A 17044-nucleotide genomic window follows, 5' to 3' on the forward strand; every position below is an offset into this window, starting at 1 on the left:
AGCGGGCGCCTGCGCTGACGTCTCCCAGGTCTGCCCAGGGTGTCCCCACTGTCCCCCGCTGTCCCGCCGCCAACTGGCTGCCCGGCCAGCTCGCCCTTATCCCCCCCAGCCCCCCATCCTTGCAGCCGACCAGGGCTCCCCGACCGCTGCCATCCCAGCCGCGACGGCTCCCGCGCTGCCGCGCTAAGGGAGCGCCCACGGCACAGCCGGCCCGCTCCTGGCGGCAGCGCGGCGACGCGCGGCACAGAGCCCACGGTGCCGGCGTGCGGACCCCATGGTAGCGGCGCACATCGGCACAGCATCCGAGCTCCCTGGCGGGACAGCAGGCACCGCCCTGCCCACAGCCCCACCGCCGGAGGGACAGACGGACCTGTGTCCCCGTGGGAAGGACGCAGCCTCAGAAGCCTCCACGCCACCAGCCGTGCCCGCGCGCTGCTGCTCCCCATCACCAAAACCAGGGACCCACCGGCGGGGGGGCTGCAGCCTCCCGGGGCGGGAGAGACCCCGGCCCTGCTGCACCAGCACTCACCTCCACACAGAGCAAACCCCGGGGCCGGGAGCGGCGCTGGCCTGGGGCCCACGAGCAGCTCTGGGGACAATCCCGCAGCCGCGCTCCGCGCCCGGCGCCCCGGCACGCTCCACCACGACCCACGGCGGCACGCACCCCGGACGGCGCGGCACGAAGGCGCGGGAGGCGACCGGGAGCCCCCAGCCCGCTCCCGCAGCGGGGAGACCGGGGCACGGCCACCTGCAGGGAACAGCGAGGGCGAACAGACCACGCGGAGCTGCCGGCTGGTTTCATAGGATCTCTTTTACTGACCTCGCTGGGGAGAGCCATGGGTCCATACTGCATGTTTTACAAACACTTCAAGGTATATACAAGTTAGGTTTTAGTGTTTTGCCCCCCAAAAAAGAGATGCTTTTGGATTATCGATCAGCCCCAGCTGCCCTGATGAGAAATGATTGGGAAATCAGGGGAGCGCCGGGCCCCGAGGGAGCCGGAGCCCCGGCCGAGGCTGGGCTATGGTACAGAGTCGCCCACGTTAGCATGTCATGCAAAAGCAAAACTGGATAATGAGAATAATAACAACGAATGCCAAGGAATAACATGACTTGATTTACACGTGGCAAATGAGAGCAGGCGGGAAGGAGGAGATGTGCTGTGGAGATCCGTGGGTGAGCCGTGGCACCGTGCCGGGAGGCCGTCCCTGGGGAGGAGGGGGTGCACCTTGGGGCGAGGGGAGGGCCAGGCGACTGCGCGGGTGCCTCCTGAGGGGCTACGGCACCCACGGGGGGCTGAGCTGGGCGCTGTGGCCCCGACAGCCCGAGCCGGCGCGGCCCCGCCGCCGCTGTGTCACTTATTGCTTCAGCCCCTGCCCGGGGTCCCAGTGGAGCACGGCAGGGGATGGGGGCTGCGTGCTGCCGGGGGGCAGGGGGCAGCGGGTGGGCCGGGGCACCCCGCTGCCAGCTGGGGGGGCTCCAGTGCCGCAGGGCAGCCCCCGTGCCCAGGCAGCGCGGCCCCCGGTCCCTGCCCGGGGACTCTGGCAAGTGCAAAGGGAGAGGGAGCATGTCCCAGTGTCCTCAAGTGTGGTCCCACTTGCCCCAGGACGGGGGTACGGGCTCCGTGGCAGCGGTGAGGGGAGTTGGGATGGACATCCAGCCACACTAAAACAAAGCGAACAGAAAAGATGGGATGAGACAGGGAGACTGATCCATGAGATGAAGCCATCGAGCCCAGCCGGCAGTGCCGCGCGCCCGCCCCGCGACAGCCTGCTCGCCCCCGCGCTGCCTCGGCGAGCGACACCTCCCAGCCGGCGCCGGCCCTGCCGCGGCCGGAGCACCCTTCACCCCGGGCGACTGCACCCCAAACTGTACTTGGAGGAAAGCGATGCCCGCTGGACATCTCGGCGTCGCCGCCTGGAGAACGCGGCACCCAGCTAAAGCCCCAGCACCAGCCCGGCGAGCCGCAGGACGGCGGGGAACCCCGGCTCCAACGCGAGAGATCGGAAAGGTTGGCGTTACCTGCACCGGCGAGCACGGCCGAGGAGCTGCCGCGTCCCGGGCTCCCCTCGAGCCCATCCACGACTTGCTGACGTCGGAGACCCAGCTAAGGAACTCGCCCAGCGGCAAGGGGACTTCTTTGGTGGGACTGGAAAAAGACGTCTGCCAGAGAGAGAGCGGGTTATTGCGGGTGAAGGGAAGGAGCGGAAAGCCAAGAGGAGAGGAGTTACCACGAGGAAGGACAGAGGAGTCCGGTTTTAGAGAGATCCGCCTTTTCTCTAACAAGAGAGAGCCCGCCGGGCTGCTGCAGCGTCCCACGGCCCACCCTGCACACGGAGGGTCCTGCGGCCTCTGCGCCCCTCAAGAGGGTCTGGAGAGCCCCCGTGGCGAGGAGGGGGGAGCGCGGCCAGGCGGCGGCTGGGGTCTGGGCGCAGGAACCGCGCGCGGAGCCGGGCTGGCTTTGGCAGCGCAGGCTCTGCCGAGCTCGGGCGCGGGCTCTGGCGGACGCCTGTCAATTCATTAAGCCACGTCAGTGTTAAGAAATCAACCTTGTGCGGAGCACTTCCCAGATACACGGAGAGACAGACAGACAGACAGAGAGGCGGCAGCAGGCGCGGCCGCCGGCTAGCGGCGACGCGAGCCACGCGGGGGGGGAGAGCCAAGCGCGGCGGGTGCGTCCCAGCGGGCGGGCGGGCTGGCGGAGGCGGACACGCAGCGAAGCCCCTCGGCGGGCGAAGCGGCGGAGCGGAGGCAGGTCGCTCCGCACGGCGGGGAAGCACCGGGAAGCGCCAGCGTGCACTTACGGTCGGGGCACCGGCTCCGCGGTGCGGTGGCGGGGATGTGCCGGGAGGCCAAGCCGGGGAGCTGGGGCAGCTCGGGAGCCGGGGCGCGGAGCCCCCTCCTCGCTGCGCCGAGGGCGGGTGGAAGGGGTCCGGGCAACAGCTCCGGGGCCGGTGCAGAGTGTCTGGCTGTCCGGCGCCGAGCAGCGGGGCACCCGCGATGTCCTCCTCCGCCCCGCCGGCACACGGGCTGCGGTGCGCCGCGGGGACAGGGTCGTCTCCTCCTTCGGGGTGCAGGGGATGAAGCCGGCAGGGTTAATTACAAAAAAGAGTTGCTAAGTGGTTAGATCAAAAAGACAAAACTGTTTTCCTGTTTTCTGGCTCTGCCTCGCGGTTTCCGAGCGGCTGGGCGGGATCGGCTCTGCGGAGGGCAGGAACGGCAGCAGGCTCCCAGGGCGGCAGGTCTGGGAGGGTAGTGTGTTTTCTCTCTCATCTCTTAATATACAAATACTGTCAGAACAATCGTATATATTAATATATTAGTCTAGTCTTTTTGGTTAAACTTTAGGCACTGCTTTGGAAGAAGAATGGAGTTTAAAAATTAAAAAACAAAAAACAAAAAAAAAAAAAACCAAAAAAACCCTAGTGATTAGCCAGCAGCGTTGCCACATGCGGAGCAGGCGAGGCGGTGGGTTCCTCGGGAAGGGGCCGGCAGGCTTCAGGCCACGTGGAGCGGGGGCCCGTGCAGGCTGGGGCGCTCCCCGCTCACCTCCCGCCCGCAGCTCCTGCTCAGGAGGGACAAGGCGAGGGCGAGGGCGGCCGCCTCCACGGCGCCCTGGGGACCTGCGGTGTATCTGCGCCCGAAGCTCGAGGAAGAGTAGGAGGAGGAAGAGAAGGTCATGGAGAAGCCGGAGCCAGTGGCATCGAAGCTACCTCGCCGGGAGCCCGAGCGGGACCCGGTCCGGGAGCCCGACCGCGAGCCGGAGGTGGAGCCGGCGCTGCTGACATTGTAGGGGCTGTAGTAGCCCTTGCTGGACTGGGAGGAGGCCTCCAGCAGCCGCAGGCCGGTCCCGTCCTCAATCATGCTTCGGTCCATCGCGTCCTTGTAGGAGATCTTGAGCTTGGTTTTGGGGCAGGTGAGATACTTGGAGTAGGTGTTCACGTCCCGCAGCTTCTGGGCCGTGCGCGTGTCGATGGTGCCCTTCTGCAGCGCCTCGTCCAAGGAGACGCGGCCCTCGACGTCGGGCTCGATCAGGCCCCCCGTCAGGTACTGCACCTCCAGGAAGCGCTGCCCGGCCTCGTAGTACAGCCAGCCCTTCTTCAGGGCCTGGGCCGCTGACATCTTCGTCTTGGTCCGCGGGTCCTCGAAGCCGTAGAAGGCCTTCTGCGCCAGGTTGATGCGGTCCACCATGATTTTGTCGACCAAGCCCTTGTTCACCGCGTCGGCGACGGAGCACTTATCCCCGGTGTTGGGGTCGATGATGCCGCCGGTGCAGGCCTGGGCTTCCAGCAGCCTCTGCCCGGTGATGTTATCCACGAGGTTGCGGCGCATCGCCTCCGTGATGGACACCTTCTCCAGAGTGTCCGTGTCCAGGATACCCGCCACCGGCCCGGTCTCCTCGGTCGGGTCGCTCCACATGGATATCTGCGTTCGCGTGGGGGCCGGGCTGATGGTGTAGGAGGAAGATGATCCCACGGAGGACGAGCGTGACCGGAAGCCGCTCATGTTGCCGGAGAGCATGTCTGCAAACTCGGTGATGGAGAGGGTGCCCGAGCGATACTGGTCCAGGGCCGACTGGTCGATCAGGCCCTTGCTGATGGCATCGTCGATGTCGTACTGGCGCCCCGAGCGCCTGTCAATGATCATTGACTTCACCACGCCGTCAGAGGATGAAGTGGTGATCTCCTCCCACTCGCACTCCTGCTCCGACAGCTCCAGGTAGGTCTGGTGGTCGATGAGACCCTTGCGATAGGCTTCGTACACGGACATCTCCTTGCCCGTCTCCGGGTCGACGATCACCACCCTGCGCTTGCGGACAGAGGACTTGGAGGAGGTCTTCCTCTCCCGCTTCTTCTCCTTCAGGGGCAGGAGGCAGAGGCCGGTCTCTGGGTCAGTGATGCACCGCTCCATGAGCTGCAGGTAGGTGAGGTTCTCCTCTGTGTTCGGGTCAAAGAAGCCCTTGGTGTCGTCGCTGGGATCCAGCAGGATCTCATTCATCTCCTCGTCAAAGAGGCCCCTCTTGTAGGCAATCTCCACCGGGAGGCGGTGGCTCTCCTCAGGATCGATTATGCCTCCCGTTGCAATCTGGGCCTCGAGCAAGCGGATCCCGTGGTCCTTCAGGATCAGGCCCTTCTTCATGGCCTGGAAGAGGGAGATGAGCTTTCCGGAGTAGGGGTCCCGGTAGCCGGTGACAGCCCTCTCCGCAGAGAGCAGCTTGTCCTTGAACTCGGGGCCCACAATGCCCATCCGCACAGCTTCCTCCACTGTCAGCTTGAGGCCCTTGATGGGGTCAATCACGTACCCCGTGGCTGCCTGCGCCTCCAGGAGCTCAAACGCGGTGCCCGGCCTGATGATACCCTTCTTCATGGCCTGGTACACGGACAGCCGCTCCTTCGTGGAGTCCACAAAGACGCCAGCGATGCAGCTGGTGCCCTCCAGGAACTTCTTCAGGTTCTTAGAGACCTCCTCGATGGAGGTGAGGCCCTCCTGGAGGCGCTGGGCAGTGGCTTCGTCCATCACCTGCGAACGGACCAGCTCCTCCACGGTGATCTGCTTCCGCAGCCCCCGGAAGGTGAGCTTCCTCGTGTCGCAGAGCGGGAGCAGGAGGAGCCCACTGTTCTCGTCCTTCCGGCACCGCTTCAGGAGCTGCGTGTAGCTGAGCTTCTCCTCTGTGGAGGGGTCTACGTAGCTTCGCACCTCGCTGGGCTCGGACAGCATGTCGTACGTGTCCTTGTTGATGAAGCCCCGCTGGCAGGCCACCTCCAGGGGCAGATGGAAGCCCAGGTGTGGGTCAATGATGCCACCGGTGGCTATCTGGGCGTCCAGGAGCTTGAGGGCCTCTTCGCTGGGAATGAGATCTTTCTTCATGGCCTGGAAGATGGAAATCTTCTGTTCGCTGTACGGGTCTCTGTAACCAGTCACGGCCCTCTCTGCAGAGAGGAGCCGGTCGTGGATTTCAGGCCCCACCACGCCTTTCCTGACCGCTTCGTCGACAGTCAGCATCTCATTCTTTGTGGGGTCGATCATGAAACCGGTGGCAGCCTGGGCCTCCAGGAGGGAGCGGGCCACTTCAGAGTTGATCAGCCCCTTCTTCAGCGCCTGGTAGATACTCAGCTTCTGCTTGGAAGAGGGGATGTAGATGCCAGCCACGCAGCCTGACCCATAGAGGTACTTCCAGATGGTCTCCACATCCAGGAGCTCCCGGAAGGTTTTGGAGCCCTGCTTCAGCAGGTTATAGATGTCTAGAGAGATGATCTTGGCCTCGTAGAGGTCCTCGGCCGTGATGCGACGCCGGATGTAGTCATAGGATGTGAGATTCTGCTGCCGGATGATCTCAGTCTTCTCGATGATCTCGATGATGATGATGATCATGCGCTCCTTGGACACACGGCCCGACTGGAACTCCTCCATGAGCTGCTTCCGCTGCTCCTCAGGCAGCAGGTCAGAGTGCATGATCTCCCACAGCGACATGGAGGAGCCCGCCCTGCTGCCCACAGGGATGTCCACCTGCGTCTCCTCAAACACCTTCCGCGTCTCTGCCTCTGTGTACACCTTGGTGGTCTCCACCACTGTAGGCTTCTCAGGCTCCCGCAGAGGCAGCAGATACAGGCCCGTCTCAGGATCCTCGATGCACTTCTCCTTCAGCTGCAGGTAGGTGAGGTTCTCATGGGTGTTGGGGTCGAAGAAGCCCTTGGTGTCGTCGGTGGGGTTGGAGAGGATCTGGTTCATCTCCTGGTCAAAGTAGCCGCGCCGGTAGGCCACCTCCACGGGGATGCGGTGGCTGTGCACGGGGTCGATGATGCCGCCGGTGGCGATCTGGGCCTCGAGCAGGCGGATGCCGTGCTCCCTGACAATGAGGCCTTTCTTCATGGCCTGGAAGAGGGAGATGGTGTCGCCCGAGTAGGGGTCCTTGTACCCAGTGACAGCCTTCTCGGCGGACAGCAGCTTCTCATGCAGTTCAGGCCCGACGACACCAGCCTTCACGGCCTCATTGACATACAGTTTCCGGTTCTTCACAGGATCGATCAAGAACCCGGTTGCTGCCTGGGCCTCTAGGAGGACCACGGCGGTGCTGGGTCTCAGCAGGTTCCTCTTCATGGCCTCGTAGATGTTCAGCTTCTCCTTGGTCGCCTCCACATAGACACCGGCAATGCAGTCACTGCCATGCAGGAATCTCCTCACCGCATCTGTCTCGGAGAGGTCCTTCACCGATTTCTTGCCTTCCTTCAGCTGCTCATACTGGGCTTTGCTGATGACGCGGGACTCCACCAGCTCGCTGGCAGGTACAGGCGCCCGGAGACCGCTGAACGTCAGCTTCTCCTGCTTTTTGGTCTCTGTCTCCTCAATGATGGTGATCACGATCTTGATGATCTTCTCAATGGTCACCTTGCCCGTCTTGTACTGTCGGAGAAGCTCCCGCCTGTGTTCCTCTGTGAAGTACTCTGAGTGGATCAGCTCCCAGACGGTCATCGTCTGGCCCTTCATGCTGCCCACTGGGACCTCTACAGTCGCCTTGTCAAAGCACTCCTTTGCCTGGCTGTCTGTGTAGACCTCCTCCTGCTGCGACTGGATGGCTTTGTCTGACAGGGGCAGCAGGCGGAAGCCGGTCTGCTTGTCACGGTGGCAGTTCTTCTGCAACTGGGCGTAGGTGAGGTGCTCTTGGGTGTTGGGACAATAGAAAGCCTTGGCACCATCTTGGAGCTCGGACAGAGCCTCATTTACCTCCGGGTTGAAGTGGCCCCGCTTGTAGGCGACGTCGAGCGGGAGCCGGTGGCTGTTCACAGGATCGATGATGCCTCCAGTGGCGAGCTGGACGTCCAGCAGGCGGAGGCCGGTATCGCTGGGGATGAGGCCCTTCTTGAGTGCTTGGAAGAGGGAAACCGTCTGTCCCGTATAGGGATCCTTGTAGCCAGTCACGGCCTTCTCTGCAGACAGCAGCTTCTCATGAAACTCCGGCCCCACCACCTCGGCCTTCACTGCCTCGTCAACGGAGAACAGCTTGTTCCTCACGGGGTCGATGATGTAGCCGGTGGCAGCCTGCGCTTCCAGCAGGGACAGGGCAATCTCTGGCTTCAGCAGGTTTCTCTTCAGGGCCTCGTAGAAGGTGAGCTTCTGGCCGGTCGACTCCACTAAGACGCCACCAATGGCATCCGTGCCCTTCAGGTACTGCCGCACAGAGTCCATCTCCGCCACGTCCTTCACAGACTTCTTGCCCTGGTGCAGCTGGTTGTAGAGGTCTTTGTTGATGATTTTGCTTTCCAGCAGCTCAGCGGCAGGCACAGGGGCCCGGAGGCCCTCGAAGCACATCTGGCTCTTTTTCTCGCTTTCCTCCACAACCGTGATGATGATCTTAATGATCTTCTCCACCGTGATCTTGCCAGTCCTGTACTGCTGGATCAGGTCCCGCCTTTGGTCCTCAGTGAAGTATTCAGAGTTGATGATCTCCCAGATGGTCACCGTCTTCCCTTGGAACTTGCCGAACGGTGCCGTCACCGTAGCCTTCTTAAAGACGTCCTTAGCTTCTTTGTCGGTGTAGACCAGCTCTCTTGCTTTGTCCGCCTGGTCAGTGAGCGGCAGGAGGCACAGCCCCGTGTCCGGGTCAGTCACACACCGCTCCATGAGCTGCAGGTAGGTGAGGTTCTCCTGTGTGTTGGGGTCGAAGAAGCCCTTGGTGTCGTCGGTGGGGTCGGAGAGGATCTGGTTCATCTCCTGGTCAAAGTAGCCGCGCTTGTAGGCAGCTTCTACAGGCAGGCGGTGGCTGTGCACGGGGTCGATGATGCCGCCGGTGGCGATCTGGGCCTCGAGCAGGCGGATGCCGTGCTCCCTGACGATGAGCTCCTTCGTCATGGCCTGGAAGAGGGAGATCTTGTCGCCCGTGTAAGGATCCTTGTAGCCGGTTACCGCCCGTTCAGCAGACAGCATCTTATTGTGCAGTTCTGGCCCAATCACTCCCTCTCTCACCGCCTCGTTCACCGAGAGCCTCGCGTTCCGCACAGGGTCAATTATGAAGCCGGAGGCAGCCTGCGCTTCCAGGAGGACCAGCGCGGTGCCGGGGCTGAGCAGCTTCTTCTTCATGGCTTCATAGATGCTCATCTTTTGATTGGTGGGTTTGATTAACAAACCAGCGATGCTGCTCTTGCCCTGCAGGTACTTCTTGATGTCTTCACTCTGCGAGAGCTCACCAACGCTCACCACACCCTTCACCAACTTGTCTAAGCTGTCCTTGCTCAAAATGCCAGCATCAACCAGTTTCTCTGCAGAGACCTTCTGACGGATGCCGTCAAACGCAAACTCCGGCTCCCCGTTCTGCGCTAAGCCATCCACCGCATCTCTGCCGTTGGGCACAGCTTTGATATCCGGCAGCTGCGTCATCGTAACCGTGGTCTCCTCGGGCAGGTCGTCCGTCTGGATCATGATCTCTCGTGTCTGGGCCAGGGCAGCCTTGTACTCTTCCTGCATCTGCTCGAGCCTCTCCCTGAGCTTCTTGTTCTCCTCTTCCAGGAGCTTCTCCTGCTGCTGCCGCTGTCTCTCCAGCTGCTGCAGCTCCTCCTGCTTCTGCCGGACGTTCGCCTCTGCTTCTTGCTGATGCTTCTTGGCTTCGTCCAGCATGGCTTTCAGCTGCTGCTTCTCCTGCTCCATCTCCTTCTGCTGCCGCTCCTGCTCTGCCTTCAGGTTCTGGGCTTTGTTCACCTCGTCTTTAAAGAGCTTCTCCAGCTTTGCTTTCTCCTCCTCGATGAACTTCTCCTTCTGCAGCAGGGCGTCCTTCTCCGTCAGGAAGGTCTGCTGGAGGAGCTGTGTCTCCTGGCGGAGCTGCGCCTGCTGGGCCACCTGCATCTGGGGTGGGAGAGAGGACAGCACGGTCAGATGGCCCCAACTGCACCGGAGGGCAGCACCGGTGGGGCAGCAGGGCCGGGAGAGGCGGGAGGACAGGCAGGGGGTTGCTATCGGGCTGGTAGGGGCGCAGAGTCACCCAACCCCTCTGCTATGCCGGTTAAGAGTTAAGGGGGCAGAGCTGGGGTTAGGGAGCCACAGCAAACAACACGTGGGCGGAACGAGCAGGGAAAAGACAGGAGCTCTTCTGCGGGGGTCAGGGACTCCCTGCCCGCTACCGAGGCTGGGAGCTGGGGATGGCTCTTGTCTATGGAGAGGAGTAAGGCAGAATGAGCCATGGGGCCGAAAAGCTGGCGGAGGTGGTGGGGATCGCCCCTCCATAGCAGGAGCTGCCGGCAGCAGGAGGGAGCAGGAGGTGGGAGGTCCTGCTCCCACATCTCCCTGCTGGGTTTGCCTCGCTGCACCTGACGCTGGCTCTACGCACGCCCTCGACCCGCACGTGGGGGTCCTGCGCCACAAGCAGCTGCTCGTCACGACCCCTGGCAAGGGGCACCCTGGGGCGGGAGGATCAGTGACGCCTCCGCCTCCTGGAGGGGTGCCAGCAGCCGGCTCCGTGCCCACGCCTGCTGGCTGCGGGCTGCAGCTCCGGGGACGGAGGCTGCGCGCCCGTGCTGCAGCGACGGCCCTCGGGGACCGGCCAGCACGGCTCCCAGAGCCTGGCCAGCCGCCCGCGCGCCTGCTGTCCCGGGACACGGCACGGGGCGGCTGGGGAGAAGGAGGGACTCCCTGCGTACCACCACCGCTAAGGGGGACCCGGAGCCCAGTACCTCCTCCGCCTTCTGCTGCAGCAACGCCGCCTCCTGCTTCAGCTTCTCCTTCTCCTGCTCCAGGTCGGCGATGGCCTGCCGCAGCTTCTCCGCGTCCTGGTCGCTCTGGTGCCGTTGGATCTCCAGAGTGTGCACCAGTGTCATCTTCTCCTGCGTGGCCAGCTCGGTCTCGTGCAGCCTCTCGCTGATCTCCTCTGCCTGCTTCTTGAACCGCTTGGCTTCCTCCTCAGCCTTGGCCTGGGCCATGCTCATCTCCGCCACGTGCAGCTTGAGGCGCTCGGCCTCGGCCGTGATCTCCAGCTGCCGCCGGCGCTCAGCCTCTAGGGTTTTCTGGAAACCCTCAGTCTCCTCGGCCAGGCGCTGCTGCATCTGCTCCTTGTCCTCCTGCAGCCGCTTGGCGTGCTCCTGCGCCAAGTCCTTCTGCTTCTGCAGCATCTCCGCCTCGGCCTTCAGCCGCGTGGCCTCCTGCACCGCCTGCATCTTCTCCTTGAGCATCTTCTCCGCCAGTGCCCGCTGCTGCGCCAGGTCGTCCTCGGCCAGCTTCCGCATGCGGGCGGCCTCCTGGGCCTCCACACTGAGCCGGGCGACCTCCTCCGCCACCTGCTTCATCTTCTCGGCCTCCTCCGCCAGGAACTTCTGCGTGTTGTCCTTGTCCTTGAGGATCAGCGCCTTGTTCTCCTCCTCGATCCGGCTCTTCAGCTTCGCCAGCTCCTCCATCTGCACCCGGACCTTGAAGAGCTCCTCCTCCACCTGGGCCTTCTGCCGGACGGCGTCGGTCACCTCCTCCTTCAGCCGCTGCAGCTCCTCGTCCAGAATGCTCTTCTGGTGGTCGGTCTCATCCAGCTGCAGCTTCACCTTGGTCAGCTCCTGCTCCACCTGCGCCTTCTGCCGCAGCGTCTGCTCGGCGAACTTCTTGTGCTTCTCCATCTCGGCGTCCGCCAGCTGCTTCTGCCGCAGGGCCGCCTGCTCCGCCTGCGCCCGCTTCGCCGCCTCCAGCTCGGCCTCCTTCCGCAGCTTCTCCGCGTCCGCCTGCGCCTGCGCCTTGGCCTGCGCCTCCTCCTCCGCCCGCTGCTTCAGCCGCTCGGCCTCCTCCACCCGCTGCCGGGAGAGGCTGGCGTCCTGCTCGGCCTTGCTGCGGGCGAACTCGGCCTCCTCCGCCGCCCGCCGGGCCCGCTCGGCCTCCTCCCGCAGCCGGTCCAGGAGGCTCTGCTCCTGCTGCCGCGTCTGCAGCAGCTCCTGCTCCTTCTGCTGCACGGCGGCCAGGTGGGCCTTCTCCTCCGCCGCGATCCGCTTCTGCGCCGCCTCCCGCGCCAGCTGGATCTGCCGCTCCGACTCCTTCTCCGCCAGCTCCTTCTGCCGCCTGGCCTCCTCCACCATGGCCTTCAGCCGCTCCACCTCCTCCAGAGCCAGCCGCCGCTGCCGCCCGGCCTCCTCCTCGGCAGCCAGGATGGCCTGCACCTTCTCCTCCGCCTCCCGCCGGCGGCCCTCCTCCTCCAGCGCCAGCGCCCGCTGCCGCTCGGCCTCCCGCTCCGCCTGCTCCCGGCTGCGCTGCACCTCCTCCGCCTCCCCGCGGATGCGGCTCAGCTCCCGCTCCAGGTCGGTCTTGCCCGCCGAGGCCTTCTCGAAGCTGGCCTTGAGGGTGCGGATCTCCTCCTCCACCTGGCGCCGCTGCCGCAGCGTGTCCTCCACCAGCCCCTTCTGCCGCTCCAGCTCGCTCTCCGAGGAGCGCTTCAGCTGGGCGATCTTCTCCTCGATGTCCTGCTTGTGCTGGGCGGCCTGCTCCTCCAGCAGCTTGCGCTGGTAGGCTTCGTCCTCCGCCAGCCGCCGCAGCCGCTCGTTCTCCGCCTCCTTCTCCTTCAGGGCGATCTCTGCCTCTGCCTTCAGCCGCGAGGCCTCATTGATGGCCGCCAGCTTCTCCTTCAGGATGCGCTCGGCCTCAGCCCGCTGCCGGCCAGCTTCCTCCTCCGCCAGCTGCCGCTGCCTCTTGGCCTCCTCGGAGAGGGCCCGCAGCCGCGCAGCCTCCTCGGCCAGCTCCCGCAGCTTTCTGGCCTCGGCCTCCAGCCGCTGCTTGGACTTCTCGCTGGTGGAGCGCGACTCCTCCTCCGTCTTGGCCTTGCTCTCCAGCACGATCTCCATCTCGGCCCGCAGCTTGGCCAGCTCATCCTCCACCTCTTTCCTCTTCTGGATGGCCTCGCTCACCTCCTTCTTCAGCCGGAAGAGCTCCTCCTCCAGGAGCAGGCGCTGCTGCTCCCTGTTCTCCATCTCCGCCTTCAGCCGGATCAGCTCCTGTTCCGCCGCCAGCTTCTGCTGGGCCGTGCCCTCCGCCAGCTCCCGCTGCTTCTCCAGCTCCTCCTCCGCCAGCTCCTTCTGCCGCAGGGCCGACTCCTCCGCCTTGGCGCGCTTGCGGGCCTCCCGCTCCGCGTCCTCCTTCTGCTTCTCCGCCTCCTCCTGCGCCAGCGCCTTCTTGTGGGCCACCTCCTCCGCCTGCAGCCGCAGCCGCAGCGCCTCGTTGGCCTTCTGCCGCCAGCGCTCCAGCTCCTTCTCGGCCTCCTCCCGCGACTGCTCGGCCTCCAGCTGCTGCTTCTTCAGCCGCTCGGCCTCCTCCTGCAGGTGGGTCACCGTGATGTGCTCCTGCTGCAGCGACAGCTCCAGCTGCGCCGTCTTCTCGGCGAAGGAGAGCCGCTTGCTCTGCAGCTCGGCCTCGGCGCTCCGCTGGGCCACCTCCTGGGCCACCTGGATCTGCCGCTCCTTCTCAGCCTCCGCCTGCCGCATCCGCCGCTCGGCCTCCTCCGCCTGCAGCCGCAGCTTCTCCAGGTCCGCCAGCGCCTTCTGCTTCTCCCGCGCCGCATCCCGCTCGGCCTGCACCTTGCGCTTCAGCTCCTCCTCCGCCTCCCGCTTCTTCTGGCTCTCCTCCTTCACCTGCCGGCGCAGGCGCTCGGCCTCCTCCTGCGCCTGCCTCTTCTGCCGCTCGGCATCCTCGGCGCGTGCCCGCAGCTCCTGCAGCTCCGTCTCGGCACCCACCCGCTGCTTCTCGGTGCTCTCCAGCTGGAGGCGGATGAGGCGGATCTCCTCCTCCACCTTCTTGCGGTTGTACTCGGCCTCCTCGATCAGCTTGACCTTGGACTTGATCTGGTGGTCGGAGTTCTGCCGCAGCTGCATGAGCTCCTGCTGGATGTTCTGCTTCTGCTTCTCGGCGTCCACGGCCACCACCTCCCGCCGGGTGACCTCCTCCTGCATGCGGAGCTGCAGCTCCCGCGCCTCCGCCTCTGCCTGCGCCTTGGCTTTGGCGTGGGCCTCGGCCAGCTGCCGCTGCTTCTCCAGCTGGGCCTCCACCTCCGCCAGCCGCTTCCTCTCCTCCTCCTTCAGCTTCTCGGCGGCTTTCTGGAGGGGAAAGAGGGTGCAGAGAAAACAGAGAGGGGAGAGAGAGAGAAATCACAAGGGATGCGACCGAGCCAGGGCGTCAACGCCAGCCACAACCACGCACCACCGAGAGACAGGACAGTCCGGGGCGGAGGGGTGGAGGATGCGCATGGAATGACTTCGGGTCCCTGGGCCTCCCCACGAGCTGGAGGCGGATGACGCCAGCTTCCAGAAGACGTATGGCAGACAGGGCACACACGACTACCGTGGCTCACTAGGCACAGCGCGGGCGGACAGGCGACAGGACCGAGACAGCAGCGCGACAAGCGGGATGGCCCACGGACCACAGAGAAGGGATGGAGCGCGAGCAAAGCCCGAGGCGATGCAGACGGATGCGAGCAGCTTGCACACCACCACCGTGCCCACCGCCCTCCGGGGAGAGCCCTGCCCCGGCCCCCCCGCAGCGGGGAGCCTCCTCCCGCGCCCGCCGGGGCTCCCCGTGAGAGAGGGGCCAGTGCGGAGAGCCGTCACCTCGGGGAAACGAGAGACCCAGCCGGAGCACCAGCGTGAGCAGGACAGAGGCGAGCGGGTGGCGAGGGTGGTGCCAGCGGAGCTTTCCCTGCCGGGAAAGCCTCGACGATGCAGGGAGCAACCCAAGCTCCAGCCCGTGCTGCCCCAGCTGGTCCGAATCCCCCCCGCCGCTGGCCCGCTCCAGGCAGCCCGGCCAGCCAAAGGGCCGGCACGGCTCGCGCGTGGCTCGGGGCCGCACCGCAGAGCCCTCGTGCCGCATGCACGGTGAGCAAGGCAGGCGCACGCTCCGTGCGGGGCGCGGGCACAGGCAGCGCGCATGCGGGGGAGCCGGACCCCCGCGCTGCGGCGTGGGTCCCCTCGCGCCACCCCGAGAGGTGCAGCGAGGGCCCGGGAGCAGAGGCAGAGGAGGGTGAAGAGCGTGGGGGCGAGCGGCTCCCCGGAGGGCAGGGGTGCGGCGGGCAGGAGGGGCGCGCAGGCTGCTGGCGGCCATGGGGGTGAGGCGGAGGGGTGCCATGGGGAGGGGGACATGCGCAGAGTGAGTACCTGGTGCAGGGGTGCCAGAGTCATCCTGGTTTTTTACCCTCCATTAGATCCCCACCAACACAAACATCCCCCAAGACAAAGCACTGGCAAAGCGTCTCGACTTCCAAGGGCAGAAACCAAGAGTTAGAAAGGTTACCAAGACAGAACACCCGAGGGCTCCAGTCCCGCGGCGCCCGAGCACAGCGTTCATGCGGAAGGCAGATGCTGACTGCGCTACGTGTATCTGGGAAGTGCCTCCTACCACCAGTCACGCCAGAGCCCGGCGGCGCCTGGAGCCGGCTCTGTGTGCCGCCCCGGCCGGCTCTCTCAGCTCGGAGACCCGCTGCACCCAGAGCCAGCAGCTTCGGTCCCGGGAGCCCGGATCAGAGTGGGGTTAGAGGCCGTGGGCCAGCGTTAGTGATGGGGGGCTGGCAGTCATCATGAACCACGTTCCCCGTTGTTATGCCGGAGAGAGAATGCAGCCGGAGTCATGCCACCCCACGTGCCCGCACGCCGCTCCCCTACCTCCTCCTCCTCCAGCCGCCGCAGTGTCTCCGTGATGAACTTGATGTACTGGCTCGTGAGCGTGGTCAGCTCGCTGTACCGCGTCCGCAAGTCCACGTACTGCGGCAGACGGCAAGGGTCAGCAGGAGGGGAGCGTGCCCGCGGAACCCCCCGCCCTGCTGCCCAGCACCCCGCCGGTGGTGGGGCCGAGCAGAGGCGAGCCTGCACGCCGGCCCCCCTGTGCCCACCCCTCTGGCAACGGGCTGCAGACCCCTGCTCCTGGGGAAGGAGCTGCCCGGGCTCAGCCACGCGCAGGGACCCGCGGGGCACCCCAGGGCTGCGCGCGGAAGGGTCCCCCCCCTCACCTCCTGGATGATGCTGTCGGACGCAGACTGCACTTTGGGCTTCTTGGCCGGAGAGGCCATCGGCTCCACCTGCGCCTTGAAGCTCACCAGCTGCAGCTCGTAATCCTGCCGGGGAGAGGGGTCCTCAGCACGCCGGCCACCATCCCCCACAAGCCCCCCAGACCCTTCGGGGGCAGCTGGCACCGGGCTGCCCCTCTGCAGCCTCACGCCTGCCCCGGCACCCCCGGGGAGGCCAGCCCGGAGCGGGCAGGCACGGCCCACGGGCGCACCTTGATGGCGTCGATGTACTGCTTGGCGTAGCGCTGGCACTCCTCCACCTTCTCCTTGTTGCGGTCGCACTCCTCCAGCAGTTTCTGGGGAAGGAGCCGGGGTGAGCTCCGGTGCCCTGTGGCCGCCCCGCCGCAGCCAGGGACAGCCGAGAGCGCCAGCCGGGCCGGCACCGTCCACCCCGCTATGGGACTACCTTCTCCTGCAGCAGCTGCTCCCGCACGGTCTTGCTGTCGGTGATGGGCACCGCCTGGATCTTCTCCTGCCGCTGCTTCGCATCCTGGATCCACTGGAGCAGCCCATCGCAGCTCTCGCGGTAGTAGCGCAGCTGGCGGCCCAGCTGGTCCAGCTCGCGCTGGCGCAGGTCCGTCTGCGTCAGGACGGCCTGCCAGCGCTCCAGCAGCTGCTGGACCCTCTCCCGGTAGCGGTCCAGGTCCACGTCGCGCTCGCTGTGGCTCCTGACCATCCGCTCGTTGACGTCCTTGGCCTTGCTCAGGTCGGTCTCCAGCGTGCTGAAGAAGGGCTGGTGCCCCTCCGCCTGCGCGCACAGCCGCTGCGGCACACAGAGCAGGCTCAGCCCCGGCCCCGGCCCGCCCCGGCTCCCACCCGGCACGGCGCTGCCCCAGCCGTTACCTTCAGCTCGGCCTTGCTGGCCTCCAGCTCCTTGAGGTCAGCCGGCACGGTCTGCACGTCCTTCAGCTGGTCCTCGTACTTCTTGACCAGCTCCTCGGCCCCCTGAGTGCTGCGGATCACCAGGTTGATGGTCTTCAGCCTGCGGAGAGACGAGAGGAGGCGGGGTCAGCCGGGGCCAGAGCCCAGGCGGGCAGCGGCATCCGT

At 65.4% G+C, this 17044-nt stretch overlaps 1 protein-coding gene across 19 annotated transcripts in view; it reads right to left on the reverse strand.

The window, feature by feature from the left end:
- Positions 1-3373: 3373 nt before the first annotated feature.
- The window catches only part of PLEC (plectin), a 67443-nt gene continuing 53772 nt past the window's right edge, over positions 3374-17044 (reverse strand). For 18 of the 19 annotated variants that reach the window (XM_064441891.1, XM_064441889.1, XM_064441888.1 and 15 more), the window contains 7 exons: positions 16841-16979; positions 16404-16760; positions 16210-16293; positions 15941-16045; positions 15597-15695; positions 10659-14039; positions 3374-9834 (listed from right to left, as the gene is read on the reverse strand). In XM_064441891.1, the coding sequence (XP_064297961.1) occupies positions 3499-9834; positions 10659-14039; positions 15597-15695; positions 15941-16045; positions 16210-16293; positions 16404-16760; positions 16841-16979 (10501 nt within the window). In that variant the 3' untranslated portion in view covers positions 3374-3498. The remainder of the gene's footprint in view (positions 9835-10658; positions 14040-15596; positions 15696-15940; positions 16046-16209; positions 16294-16403; positions 16761-16840; positions 16980-17044) is intronic. The other variant, XM_064441901.1, reaches the window with a different exon arrangement.

Source organism: Phalacrocorax carbo, chromosome 2 (assembly GCF_963921805.1).
Source record: "Phalacrocorax carbo chromosome 2, bPhaCar2.1, whole genome shotgun sequence".
Taxonomy (NCBI): domain Eukaryota; kingdom Metazoa; phylum Chordata; class Aves; order Suliformes; family Phalacrocoracidae; genus Phalacrocorax; species Phalacrocorax carbo.